This window comes from Antennarius striatus, chromosome 7, assembly GCF_040054535.1.
Source record: "Antennarius striatus isolate MH-2024 chromosome 7, ASM4005453v1, whole genome shotgun sequence".
NCBI classification, from domain to species: domain Eukaryota; kingdom Metazoa; phylum Chordata; class Actinopteri; order Lophiiformes; family Antennariidae; genus Antennarius; species Antennarius striatus.
In genome coordinates, this window is record NC_090782.1 from 12,407,446 (window position 1) to 12,421,346 (window position 13,901).

Consider the following 13,901-nt stretch of genomic DNA (forward strand, 5'->3'; position numbering starts at 1 on the left):
AGACATGTGTGATTAAACAGGTGGTTCTATCTGCTGGTTCTGTCGCTCACCAGTCCAGCAGGGCGCCCATTGACCACTTTGATGGAACTGCATCAGCAGCTTGAACACACACTCACTTCCTTTGTGCTGCCAGCTACCAGACGACTAACTCAGAAAGACTGGTGTGTAGACAGGACCTCATTTACACTCTGGTTTTACACACAGATCAAGCACCGCACGGCTCAAGATAAAGAAACACAAAATACTTGATGCAAAGTTTCATTTATTACATATCGATTCTTAGATTGTACTGTACAATTTGATTACACCGACTTCCCAAATGAATCGCTTATCTGTCCTGACAGAATAGGCTTTAAAGGTATTTCACAACTCACTGGGGAGACACGACAGAAAATCACAATGAACAATTACTGTGCACCCTTAAAGAGAACTTTGAATTTAAAGATGCTTTTGAACAAGTGGGGCACCAGAGAAAACACTGAAACCTGCTGATCTGGAGAAACATCTCAAACCCGACAGAGAATGGCTTTGAAAGCAAAGAGATGTTGCAGGGGTTTATCTTGGGGGAGGGCAGAGGCGCCGTAAGCTCTTTCTGGCCCTAATTTTAAATATAGAATCCCACACAGACAGCAATACATGAAAAGATTAGTGCAACAGAAATTATTAATAATCCTTTTACATTTTTAACTCCTGCATCTCGCCAGAAGACAGACACTCACAGCTCTGAGGCCTGTCCTGCAAGCAACTGGAGCAAGAACAGCTTTTATCAGAACAGACAGATTTCACTCACAAAGTCAACAGTATTTTTGGCGTTATAACTTATACGGCTGTGAGACATTGATCTGAAAAAATTCTATAGATTTAAAGTGATCAATCACTAATTCCTTTTGTCTAGATATTTTTGATATGGCATTGATATGAAACAAACATTTGCTTTTGTTGTTGTTTGTGGAAAGAAATGTGTTGAGAACAAATCATGAAAACAGCAGCACCATGATTGAGGGTGATCTGTACCATACTAAACCTCTCCTGTCAGCCAATCAAAACCAATACGTGTTCTTGCATGACTATATTAAGATGAATCCTTTTGTAAGCAGGTCCTTCTATTCGGATCTGATCACCAGATGCTGTCAGACCTGAGTTGGTTTCCACATCCTCTGCTCACCCCAGCCACCCGTGGAGCCACCCCCCCCCCCTTCTGTAATGAGCCAAGCTCTGTGAAGCAACTGCCTTCCTGTTCAGAATGTCAGGCTTTACACACAGATCACTGCTGATCAGGTGACACCTCACACACCCACACAGTGGGAGAAAGTCCACTAGATGTTCTTTCAAACATGTTGCTCAAACCATAAAATATAACAACATGGAGCAGCTGTTGTCTCGTGCCCCCAACCTTCACTATCAACCCCTCGGGTGCATCTATTTCCTCATCAGCTCCTCAGGTTTTCTGCAGGTCCAATCTCACTCACTGTCACTTTGTTTAGTCTACTTGTCATGTCAATACCCAGAGTTCTGTTTGAGCAGGAATTATCATCCTGTTTGTGTCCCACTGATGTCCGGCATTACCAGCTATGACATGTATGAATGTACAAGGACTGAGAGGCAGGACGGACGGACAGACGGACGGACGGATGGATGGATGGAGTACAGGTCAAGGAGGAGATCCCATTGTATTTTGGAGGACATGAAGGGGTGCATCCAGACTCTATATATTAGTTAGTTAGTTAGTTAGTTAGTTTTGTTATCATGGGTCATTTGCCCCATTTAATATATTTATAGAATAAGAGAGTCAATAAAAATGACTTCTAATTGGGGGAATAGCATTAATTTAGGAGCTCTTTATCACTTATTATTAAAATCACACACTAGGGTGGCATTGTTCCTGTTGTCTGGTTCACTGTAAACAAACAAAAGGTGGACAGAAGTGACTTTGTCTGTAAAAAATGGAAATCAGAACAATAAATCAAGCCTTTAATCATAGATAATTAAAGGCTTGTCCTCCTTGTCAGCCATAGTGACAGTTCTGTTGGTAGTTTAGCGTTTAACAGCGGGTCTGTAGCAGCTGCTGCTGCAGACAAACACTCAACAGCACACAGATTCTTCTAGCCTGTGGTTTCTGTTTTTATGTCAGTAAAAAACTTCCATACTTCTTCCAACGCTGCTGTTCCCAACAGTCCGTTCAAGATCCTCCTTCTTGCAGGGACACTGATAAACCCACAGATCATGAGTCACAGCAAACACACTGGGATTTACTCTGTCACATTTGACAACAGTGTGCGGACACAGAAAATGTGACTAATTTGAATCTTCTTGCCAGCAGGAGAAGAAATAGATCAGTGCGTGATCAAGCCTTTCTGTCTGCAGCAGGCTGTGATGATAATATATGTAGAACATGCTACATTAGCAGCCACAGTAATGAGGACTGCCAGAGCAGATTTAGAATTATGACATTTTTTTCAGTGACTCATGTCACAAAGCATTATGGGTAAATTTGTAGCCCACTATGACATTAATTTAAGATTATTCCACTCTTCCCACCCTGATAGCAGACTCTGCTGCTGGAGCAGTAAAGAGTGGCAGAAAGGAAGACAGACACTGCAAAAGAGGCTTAGTGTTACAGCTAACAATTATCTTCATATTTTCACTATAACTCACTATAGTTTAACTTTTATTTCTATTATTTTTTGATGCATTTAGCCTTCTAACTGCTTAAAAAATGTATTTCAGGTCTGGAACAGCTTTGAATATGTTTACTCTTTTCTCATCCATATTACTTGTTTTACTTAGTCGTCACAAATTCAGTCCAAGGTGAATGTCTTCAAAAGGCTTTGAATAAAACTCTCATAACATGACACTCCACGTTGTGTCCATCACATTAGACAAAGAAAGGAAAAACACTGATTCACTAGAATCAATAACTAATTGTTTTTGTTCTTTACGGTTCACTCAGGGAGAGTAATGCAGATCAGATTATGTGTGAAAACTGTTTTTAGAGGATAATAAGAAAAACTGTGTACCGTATTCCTCAACTTCAAATTGTGTGATTGTTTTTCCACATGTATATTTTACAAATTGGGTAGCTGTTATTAACCGTTCGGCGTGTTTGAGCAGAGCAGACAGACGCCGTCACAGACTGGTGGCCGGGTCTGACTGACAGCTCCACCGCGGCTGACAGCAGCAGTCTGTCTCCAGAGGGCTCCCAGCCTTTAGCATGTGCTGCCAGGCAGAGAGGACGCCTGCCTCTGTCTCTCTCGGCTGGGTGGCTGCTTGATGGGACCCTGCCGCTTTACAGGCAGCAAATCTGGCCTTAGTCATCCTCCTGCTGACTAAAGCCACTACTACGCTTGGTTTCATCTTCTTGCAGACCTTAGATCTCTAAATATACTGCAGTACTTCCGTCACAGCACCGAACTGGATATAAAAGCTTGACACACATGAAAAGAAAAACATGTAGTGATTCAGAACGTAGGACTGGAAACTGTGTCTTCATAAATCTTCTCATCAGCATAGATATCTCCTGCAGGCTCACATCTATAGCATCTTATTACTTCTCGCCAGGCAAATGTAGCCTCTGCTCCACACAGCAGCATGAACACTGAAACTCAGCAACTGTATGCAGCATTTTAATTAATACTCAAAGGTCTCAGATGAACAAGGAAAAAAACCCCACAAAGCTATTTATCGTCACTGAGCCAAGAACAAGACAGGGCATTAAAACATGAGGGGAGAAGGGGCAGTATGCAAGAACACACACACACACAACAACACAGTCCTGTTTAGATGCAATGAAACTTTAAATGCGATCTATGGCTACAAAGCAGAGGTGATAACACCCATAGCTAAAGCATTAATCCACCTTCTGAAAAGCACAGAGACTGCAAGGAGAGGCTGTTTTGTGGAGGGAGGCTTAAGTGGTGGATACAGATGCAAATAAAATAAAACAAATGACTTTTTTATTCCTTCCTGGCAGCTGTTAACATTTGATGCACAGGCCATTACATTAGCATAGGGCAGAGACTGACATTAAACAGCATACACAGACGTTACAAAATAAGCAGATGCTATCTGTCTTCTAAACATGTTGCCTATCCAATTACGAAGGAGAGAGCAGCTGAAAAGAAGTGGGAGGAAGAGCTGTGTCTCTTCAGGCCTCATGGGTGCATACGGCCATTTTTCTAGGGAAGCATGTTCCCTGTTCCCTCAGAGTGACAGCACTTAACGTTTGACGTTGAATGTCGTAATTTATTTGGCTGCATTCTGGTGACGAGTTACAGCAGTGGCCTTGGGCTGCGGGCAACAACGCCCACATTCATTCCAGGTAATAGTACTTAAGATTGTGCTACTCTCTGGAAATGATGCAGGAAATCATGGTGCCACATTTACATCACTTGTTTATGAAGATATTAATCTCACTACAGCCATATGCATGGTACTGACTTAAAATAAAAGTCTGCCACTGAAACAAAATGCAGAAAATGGCCAAATAAAATGAGCTTACTGATTTTCTTAGAAAATATAAGTGTCTTTAAATCTTCTCATATCTGGATCGTGTCCCTGTGATTGGATCTGAAGGAATACCATTTTTTTTGCAAATTATAGCAATCGCGTACTGAAGGTTTTAAAAGAGCTCAAAATTGCCTCCATTAGCTGTCTGTCACAACCGCTGCTGCTGAAACTGTTGACGGTGTGGATAAACTAATGAAATCAGTGCATCAAACGAAGTTCAAGTGTCTCTTACACTCCCATGACAACGCTGGGAGGAACAAAGTCGTTTGAAAAAGTTATTCAATAAATTAATTCTGAATTCACTGTGATACGGGACAATATGGACCCAGAATTAGCAATAATGGACTCCAAATCAACATAACATCCAGAATAAATCCCCATTTATCAACAAGAATCCTTTAACAGATTAATCTCTGATATGGAAAGACGTTGTAAAACAGCTGCTGTGAACTCAAACACAAGTGTGAGTCAGCTCCATCATAATTACTAACAAAGATATGCTTAAGGAAACACTTATGGATCATGGAGATTTGGAAGCTGAACACCATCCAGAAATAAGCCCTTTAAGTCAGTGTGAATCGTCTGGCTGTGTCGTCTTATGACATACAAATGTAGTAACATAAGAGGATTCAGCAGCCAGCACAGAGACAATTTAATCCACACACAATAAAACATCAAAATCCCATTACAGCACAGCACTTGTGCGAAGGATTGGAGATGTTCTGGGGGAAGGTTTTTTTCCTTTTTGTCATTAGTGGGTTACAATGAGACCAAATGCAACACAGACAATATATATAAGACAGCGTCTGTTTAATCAATCCATTTTGGAGGATGTTCATGATGACTCCAGGCTCTTCATGCTGGGCAATTCTTTACAGCAAAGGTTGGGACGTTTTGAGAAATATCCTTACTTGCTATCCAGCAGAGAGCTTTATGAAAAGGTTTTTCAGGTTTTGTGTGAAGCCAAGCCAAACTAATCAGCTTCTAAATTATACTGGACATACCAATATGTTATATTATTTATAAGTGTTTACATATTCTTTTGGTGAAATACTTTTAGTAGATGTTTGAAGTGAAGAGGACAGGAAAGACAAAGTGTGTGGAAGAAGGGGGGGAAATGGAAAATGGATCAAGACCTGAAGCGATCTGCTGGAGGTGATTCAAAGGCAGTGCTAGAACAGTACTTATGGGACTGAAGCTGTGGGACTCCAGCTTTAAACAGACCAGGGACTGTAGAACATTATTAACACTACTGGCCTGACAGCAAGTCCATTGTACAGTTAGATAGGGAAGGGATTTTTCCAACCCAACTCACTGATGCACTTAAATGAAAGCAGGAACTGTTCAAATAAAAATAGAGCCAATGCATACGAGTCCTACAAGGAGGGGTTCAGGCCTCTGCTGCCCTGCTGCCTACATTATGGATGTGATTAAAACATGGCAGTGTCGTTTTTACAGAGGCCACAATGAAATCTTCATTCCACTTGATTTTGTTGAAAAGAAAATGATCACCTGGTGTGTGTGTGTGTTGGTGTGTGTGTGTGTGTGTGTGTGTGTGTGTGTGTGTGTGTGTGTGTGTGTGTGTGTGTGTGTGTCTTTGTGTGTGTAGTATATATATTTTATATATGTTTCGAGTGTAACAAACAGCAAATCATTAAGTTATACTTCGTGCTGTACTGTCTGATGTCCTGTCTGTGTTGTACTGCTTGTTGTCCTGCCTGTGTTGTACTGTCTGTGTTGTCCAGTGTTGTACTGTCTGTGTTGTACTGCCTGTTGTACTGTCTACTGTGGGTCAGAGAGGACTGCAATTTCATCTGTGCTGTATGTCGTGCATATATGGTACATTTGACAATAAAGCTGACTTTGACCTTTGACTCCATCGTTCCATTAACACAAATACATGTCTTTTGGATACACAATGTACTGTTAGGGGTTGTTAAATATCTGTCACTCCTGAAAAAATTATTCAAGACTATGGATTTTTTTTCTCACATTATTCGTAACAAGTGCTTCTGAAAATATCTTTCATTACAGCTGGTTTTGATGTGTGAAATGTTTCATCCAGTCCATTACAGCTAAACCTAGAGATCAATCGCTTTTTAAATACTGTGACGTTTCAAACAGTTGATGCTTTCATAAGAATCTGATTATGACATGACTGCGATCCAGTCAGCACATTGCGCTGTTACGCCATCGTGAGCTCAGCATGGTTGCACATTAAATTCCAACAAGGCAGTCAGAAACTGCAACATCCTGCAACATCATCACATTTTTATGCCGCTGTCTTCCTGAAAATGTTGCTTTTTGTTTTGTAATTATGTCTCATCAGGTTTTCGAGATGTGTACCTAAAAAGGTATGAAAGTTAAAATTTGACCTTGACCTAGTGTTTTAAGGTCAAGGTTGTGATCTAACTTTCATCCCCTTGCCACCCTGAATATAATGCCCTTTGTTTTGTCTTTATATCTTATCCAGTTCCTGAGATATGTGCAAATAACTGTACAAATGAGGAAATTTGACCTTGACCTAGTTTTGTCAAGGTCATCATCTCATTTTAATCCCCTTCTCTGCCTGAGTAATGTGCTTTTTGTTTCATCTTTTCATCTGCAACGGCTGTGATTTGGCAGACGGATGGACGGACGAACACACAAACACTGACAATTACAATACATCACCGCTTCTCAGGACGGCTAGCTGACTCAGCAATTTCTCCATTCGCCCTCCTCCAGAGGTTGGATATATTTTGTAAAAACACTGCAGAAAAACTCATCACTGTCCGGCTAAAACTCTTTGAAAAGACCGATCAACATCTGCTAATAAGCAGTAGTCAAGTTAGAGAAAAACGACTGAACTATTGAGGAATACCTCGTGTTCTAACATGGTTGCTTTTGATATTCAATTAACATAGTATATTTTGAGGAGGGGCGATGACAAATGTCAAAAACAAAAGTTCAAATCCAACCACTGATTAAAGGACTTCTATCTACAAGGCACAGATTCAGAACTGGAAGAAAAGAAAACCTTACTGGTTCATAAACTACAAATAGCAGCAGATTTCATTTGAACATATACACGTTTCCTGTGAAACGTCCTCTATTGGCAGGGTTAGCAGGCTGACAGGGTTTGCTGGGTTCCTGATGAAATAACCAAGCAAACAAGAAAAGATCCCGGCTCAATGTGCATTGAACATGTCGCACTTTTAGGAGGTGTACGTAGTTTTTGGGAAGACAGTATTTCTTGCTGCCAGCATCACCTTTACCTTCCCCATTCAGCAAAATGGATTCTGAAATTGTGATTATAGAGCAGTTTTGTATTAACTATTATAATTTATGCTTAAAAAAGTCAACAGCTGGATTTTGCAGTTGCTAAAAACAACACACAGAAGTATACCTGGAATACGTCCAACAGACGATAAATCACACATCAACTGTTTAACAATTTTCTGTTCTAAGCTTAGCAAAACAGCCAGAAGTTCCGTGGAGCTTGTTCTCCTTGCTCAGCGTTCTCATACTGGTAGTCCGTATTATAGTGGGGGTAATCTGCTTATGCTGTTCCCACATTTTACAGACTCATATCATTGTACCGTCCCTCAAGACCTAAAACACACACACACACACGCACATGCACGCACGCACGCACGCACACACGCACGCACACACACACACACACACACAAAACTAAAAGAGTAGAAGGGCAATACAGCTTTGCAATTTCCCTTTTTTATTACTATGTAATCAATAAGCAACAATGGTGCAGATTTTTAAGAGCTCATTGTGTGACTGTAGATATATGCAAATACCTGCAAATAGCTGCTTGACAATATTCTGTTTATAGGATGAGTGACATGAGGCCACAGTAATCATCTGAATGTCTCGGAGTGTCTCGATAGTGTACAGTTAAAAGGTAAGAAAATGCAAATCCTAATTTTACCCACACAAATCCTTTCTGATGAGCTGATTTAACAGGACAAAAACACAGACAATATAACTGAACAACAGATGACATAATGGTCATCGGATCACCCACCTGATATGTGTTGTCAAAGCTGTCATACATGAATCGTGTGATCAGAGACGTCTTTCCCACTGAAAGACAAAAGGACAGAAGGTGTTATTGAGACAACGGGCCTCGTCCAGCTCTGTTCAGACACTCGGTGAACGTCCCGGTGGGGGCGGCGGTCACTGCTGCTGCCGAGCTGTCGCTGCTGCCCAGGGAGCTCATTACTGACCGTGGGGGTGAGCAGGAGGTCATCAGGTCCAGATGTAATTACACTGCTGTTGGTGCTGCTGCTAGCAGCTTTGTGTGAATTCCCAAAACTGGTTTATTTCCCATATAACATTTTAATGGGGAGAGTAGGGTGAAACAAAGAGGCAGACAAACTCTAACAGAATGGTGGGAACCACCTGAGGGCTGAAAATATTTTTTTATTACAAACTCCTGGACCCATCCTTTCATCCAGTTGGTTCTTAGTTCATGTCCGATCTTCCACTAAATTTTGTGGGTGTCTGCTAATACTGTTCTCATCATTTCCTTCCATATTTAGTTCTTCACTGAATGCGAAGGAATGTGTTTATTGACAATGAACATCAGAAATAAATTGAATGAAAAAGGTCAACATCAACTTTGAGTTTGACCCTTCAGGAACTCACCATTTCCACAGGACTGTAAAATCCATCCGCAAGCCGCCCACATCTTCAATATGAACTTAATGAAGTCAGGTTGTCACATCAGAGATCCCCCATTCTGACATCCTATTCAACTGTGGCAGACACTATACTTCATCATTTTTAAGTTATAATTCCTGGGCGGCAGTGGCTCAGTGGTAAAGCGGGCGGTAGAGCGGGTCGTCCTATGATTTAAGATCGGCGGTTCGATTCCCGCTCCCGCCCCCCCAAAAATACCCGGAGGTGAGCTAACAGTGGGAGGTGTCAGCTCATCTCCGGAGCACTGCCGAGGCACCCTTGAGCAAGGTGCCGTCCCCTTTACAAATTGCTCATTTGAGGCGCACCAAGAAGGAGCTGCCTGCCACTCTACCTCCCCTGCATGCCTACAGGCCCCTTTGTGTGTGTGTGTGATACAGGGGCCTGTACTCACAAATATGTATGCATGCGTTTGTAATCAGTAGCTAGAGTGTGCTTTCTTAATTTCCCTTCGGGGATCAAACCAGTATATAAAATTAAAAAAAAAAAAAAAATCCTTATGAATCTTGCTATTATAACATTTGATTTCTAACTCTTTGTACAGTGTATGTGCTCCTATGAGCTGGAAAGACATATATTCAAGGTCTGTTGAACTCACTGGACCAGAGAACATCTCCATTGTACAGGAAGGTTAAGGGATCGTAACAGTTTGTCCAAGTATTAGTCAAAAAATCTGGAAAACTTTTAAAATCAACTTGAAAAACTGAATTCTTAGCAGAAACAAATTGAAAACACAGAAAGATCTCACCTATTTTCTAATGTCAGTCACCATGAAAAAACTGATGGCAGACGTGGACATCCTTACTGTCCAACAGCTCATTTTGATTTATTCCTAACCTGAACCACAATGTATGAGTTTGATCATGTTTCCAGACCAGTTACTCAAATCTGATCCAACCACACTAATGCAGTCTTGATGAAGCAGATTCATACATCTATACATATTAAGAACAATTTTTGACTCAACATTCTGCTGTTGGGCCCTATGATGAGCTGGCACCTCGTGAACCCCACCTCTTGTCTGGGATAGGCTCAGGCAGAACCCATGACCCTGATTCAGATAAGCAGCCGAGGAAGAAGATGAATGAATGAATCTGTTGAGGACTTTAACGTGTTGAAGGGTTTCTACTGTTTCACTTGGTCAGCGTCTGACCGCTGTAAACACTTCAGGGCAATCCTGGACTACAACGCTGTTTGGGATGGCACTCACCCTTTCACATGAACGGTAATACATTCTAGCTTTCATTTCAGGCAGCATTAGCAATCATCGTCAGTATCAAGGTAAAAATAAAAGGACAGCTGATTCATCACGGTTCATAATTCATGAGTCATGATGCCTTATGAAAATCAATGAGGAATTGGCTGATGTTAGTGTGGAAGACAACAAATATTCCTGTTGTGTACTGAATGTCCAAAACTATTTGGTCATTATGAAAATGTGTTGTCTGTGTGAGTGGCTGGAAAAAACGGCGGGTAATGGGATGTCAACTCAATGAGAAATTCATCATTTCACGAGTATACACCAGAATGAATCTCTTATTTAACATAAGGACGACACATGGTCGACTCATTGACATGCTGAATGCCGTGCATTCATTTCCCATCATTTACCCTCAGCAGTGCAACTGAAGAAGGAGGCTGAATCAAAGCAAAGAGAGACCTGAGAAATGTTAAATCACATCTCATCCTCATGCATTTAACAGGATGGTGATGACGACTGGCGATCTGAAAACATATCCCTGTAACTCTACTGGAACAGATCCACAGTCAAAGGGTTAAATTTAACCAACCAGCGTCTGATTGTCAGCGTTCGGTGCGGACAACTATTCTATTCATCCGCATACATTAAAAACCCGAGCAACATCTTCAGGGGCAGCTGCTACTCCAGATTTGTTGACGTTACATATTAATTTCAAGCCATCATTGAGAGCTCAAACTTTGCTGCACAGACTTACTGAGTGAATATTCTCTCATTCACAGTTCAACAAATGAGCGACTGCTTACAGTTGTTTACAGAGAGATTTTAATCAGGAAGACTAATTATATACGTCTGTGCCCTCACTTTGTTTCCATAGCTCCAAGGCAGGATGTGATGAGCATCTACTGATTATGGTAATGATCTCATGCTAATTTCTCAACACATCATCTACCTTACTTAGCTCCAACCCTGTCCTACATTGGATGAATACCAGCTAATTTAATAGATACTGCTGCCTCAAAGTTTTTTGGACTTAGAAGGCCATGTTGGTTCATTTAAAGCCATTAATGATGGTAATACAGCAATTACCATGTTTCTTTATGCTTCTGGGGTCATCATGGATTTAACACAGATAAAGATTCTCCTTCTTTGGGCTTGTTCCGTTTGCATATTGTCCTTTTCCACGTCATCCTATCTTCTTCATCCTCCTCTCTAACACCAACTGCCCTAGTGCCTTCCCTAACTCCATCCATCCACCTTCTCTTCGGTGTTTCTCTTGCCCTCTAGCCTGGTAGCTCCATTAACAACACCTTTTATCAATACTGTATACTCACAATCTCTCCTCTGCTCTCTAACTTTATCTGCAAAACCTCTAATGTTGGCTGTTCCTCTGATGAACTCATTTCTGATCCTATCCAACCCGGTCACTTCCAAAGAGAACCTCAACATCTTCATTTCCTCCACCTCCAGCTCGGCTTCCAGTCTTCTTTTCAGCGGTGCTGTCTCTGTCATTTACTGAACCGTACCTGAGGGGGCAGACAAACTGCTCAACCTGTAATGCTTCTGGATGCACAGCAGGCTCTGATTCCAGAGACGATTTCTTATAAGTGGGGTAACTGGTTACATTACATTAACCACACACACATTTAGATTAATGGACAATTTATTTCAACATGAGCGGCACTTTGCTGTTGTTTTGTCACAAACACTTTGAAAATGTCACCTTGGGGACACAGAAATGGGAACGAGCATTTATTTTCATTGCTTTATAACATGACAAATAAATATCATCCACGGTTGCATCCATAATAATTACAATAGAATCCTGCTTTTACAGCGTGTGATTTCCATCCTGAACAGTTGTTCACACAGCATAACTCCACAACAGCAGTCATGAGAAAGCAGAACATTAGGATAGAGAGTCTGATCCAATATCCTCGCTGCTGAATCATCCTCCTCCACTAAGCAACAGGAGACGACACTCTGTGCCTCTCCGTCATCGCTAAAAGCTTCACAACTCAGGGACACGCAACACGTCCTTGTTTCATCCTCTCACTCCAGGACTATCTGGCAGGAAGCACAGCATGAACACATTCTAAAAAGACTTCCCGAGAGAGACAACTAGCAGAAGAAGATTTCCCTTTCATTTATATATAAAACGGTTAAATGGTGCGCATTGAATTACATCATTGAGATGTTACGCCAGGGACTCACAGGGAAGCAACCCGTTCCTACATGTCCTGATTTCTCCTGTGTGTCTCAATAATCCTCAAACCTGAACCCTATGTGGTGTTTAGGTTCTGTCAGATGTAACTCTGTGTAATTTAATTGCTGTAGTGGAAGCAGGAAGCTCAGCTACACTAATGGAGGCAATCATTTTGTACATTTTCAGTTAGGCTTAAAAAGAACTGATTATCAAGGCAGATTTTTGATTATATTCAGAATTAGCTCTGCTTTTCTGAGCATTCCCCTTTAATAAGCTTTTCATCCTCTTTGGCGCTAATGCTGAACACTACTTTAGAGATTATTGTGGGATTCCAATGATTAGAAGCTTGATTCAGCACAAAGGTAAAATCCAGTAAAGGTAAAGGCAATGATAACAATGCAAGGATTTCTTTTCACAGAAGTGTTTTCTCTCAGGACAATGAAGGATATCATTGAACTAAAGGAATTGAAGTCAGCAAGTTAAACTAATTGGATAGAGACCATAACTACGCTACATTTACATGTAATTTTGACCTATAGGATTATCACATGAGGGGGTTCAGTGTGAATTTGTCATGAATGAGATAAAATCATGTAGAAAACGCTGACTGGTTTAGTATCAAACAATTTTACCTATAGGATGGAAAATATTCCCTTCAGTTTTAATGAGCAGTGTAACTATTACGTTTGCTGAATTTTCTAATGTATTCTAGATTTTCGGTGCAAAAGGCTCATGTTGGCATTTAGGCTTTTCAAAGTGGCCTTTTTTCAGTGCCTGGAACAAAGGTACCATCACACTCTCACTGAAGTGGGTAATGTGCACAAACCCATCTAAAGCAAATGGCTACCTTATTACAGGAGGAAGCTGTCAGCATGTCATCTGATGACGGGAGCCTCCAATGCGGCGCTGCACAGCGAGTGAATCGATGTGTCTAAACAATGAGTTGTTTTAAGGACAACTCATTCTAGTTCTGATCGTCCACTGAACTCAAAGGGGGTCTTCATGATGAATAGACAGGTGTGACCTTGTTGGGTTGTCTCAGTTTGTCTTGAGTGGGGAGATGGGACGCTGCATTATTTATGTTTGATTTCTTGATAATGTCCTGATAAGAAGATCTGTCAGTACTGATGACATTTAATTTTGGCTTATTTTTTGAACAACCCTGTGTTATCCTGTTTAGAAAAATGATTTCCTGTTGTTGTTGTTACACACAGTCATGCGTAGGTTTACTGAAATGGCTGCAGTATTATTTTTTTTCCAGTTTCTCTTTTCTGTATTGTCGCTGAAGTGTGT

General features: G+C 41.1%; 1 protein-coding gene across 2 annotated transcripts in view; it reads right to left on the reverse strand.

Annotated features, from left to right (window-relative positions):
- Positions 1-13,901, reverse strand: part of rab6ba (RAB6B, member RAS oncogene family a) — a 45,866-nt gene that overhangs the window by 15,710 nt on the left and 16,255 nt on the right. For both annotated transcript variants that reach the window (XM_068319344.1, XM_068319345.1), the window contains exon 2: positions 8,531-8,589. In XM_068319344.1, coding sequence (XP_068175445.1) covers positions 8,531-8,589 — 59 coding nt within the window. The remainder of the gene's footprint in view (positions 1-8,530; positions 8,590-13,901) is intronic.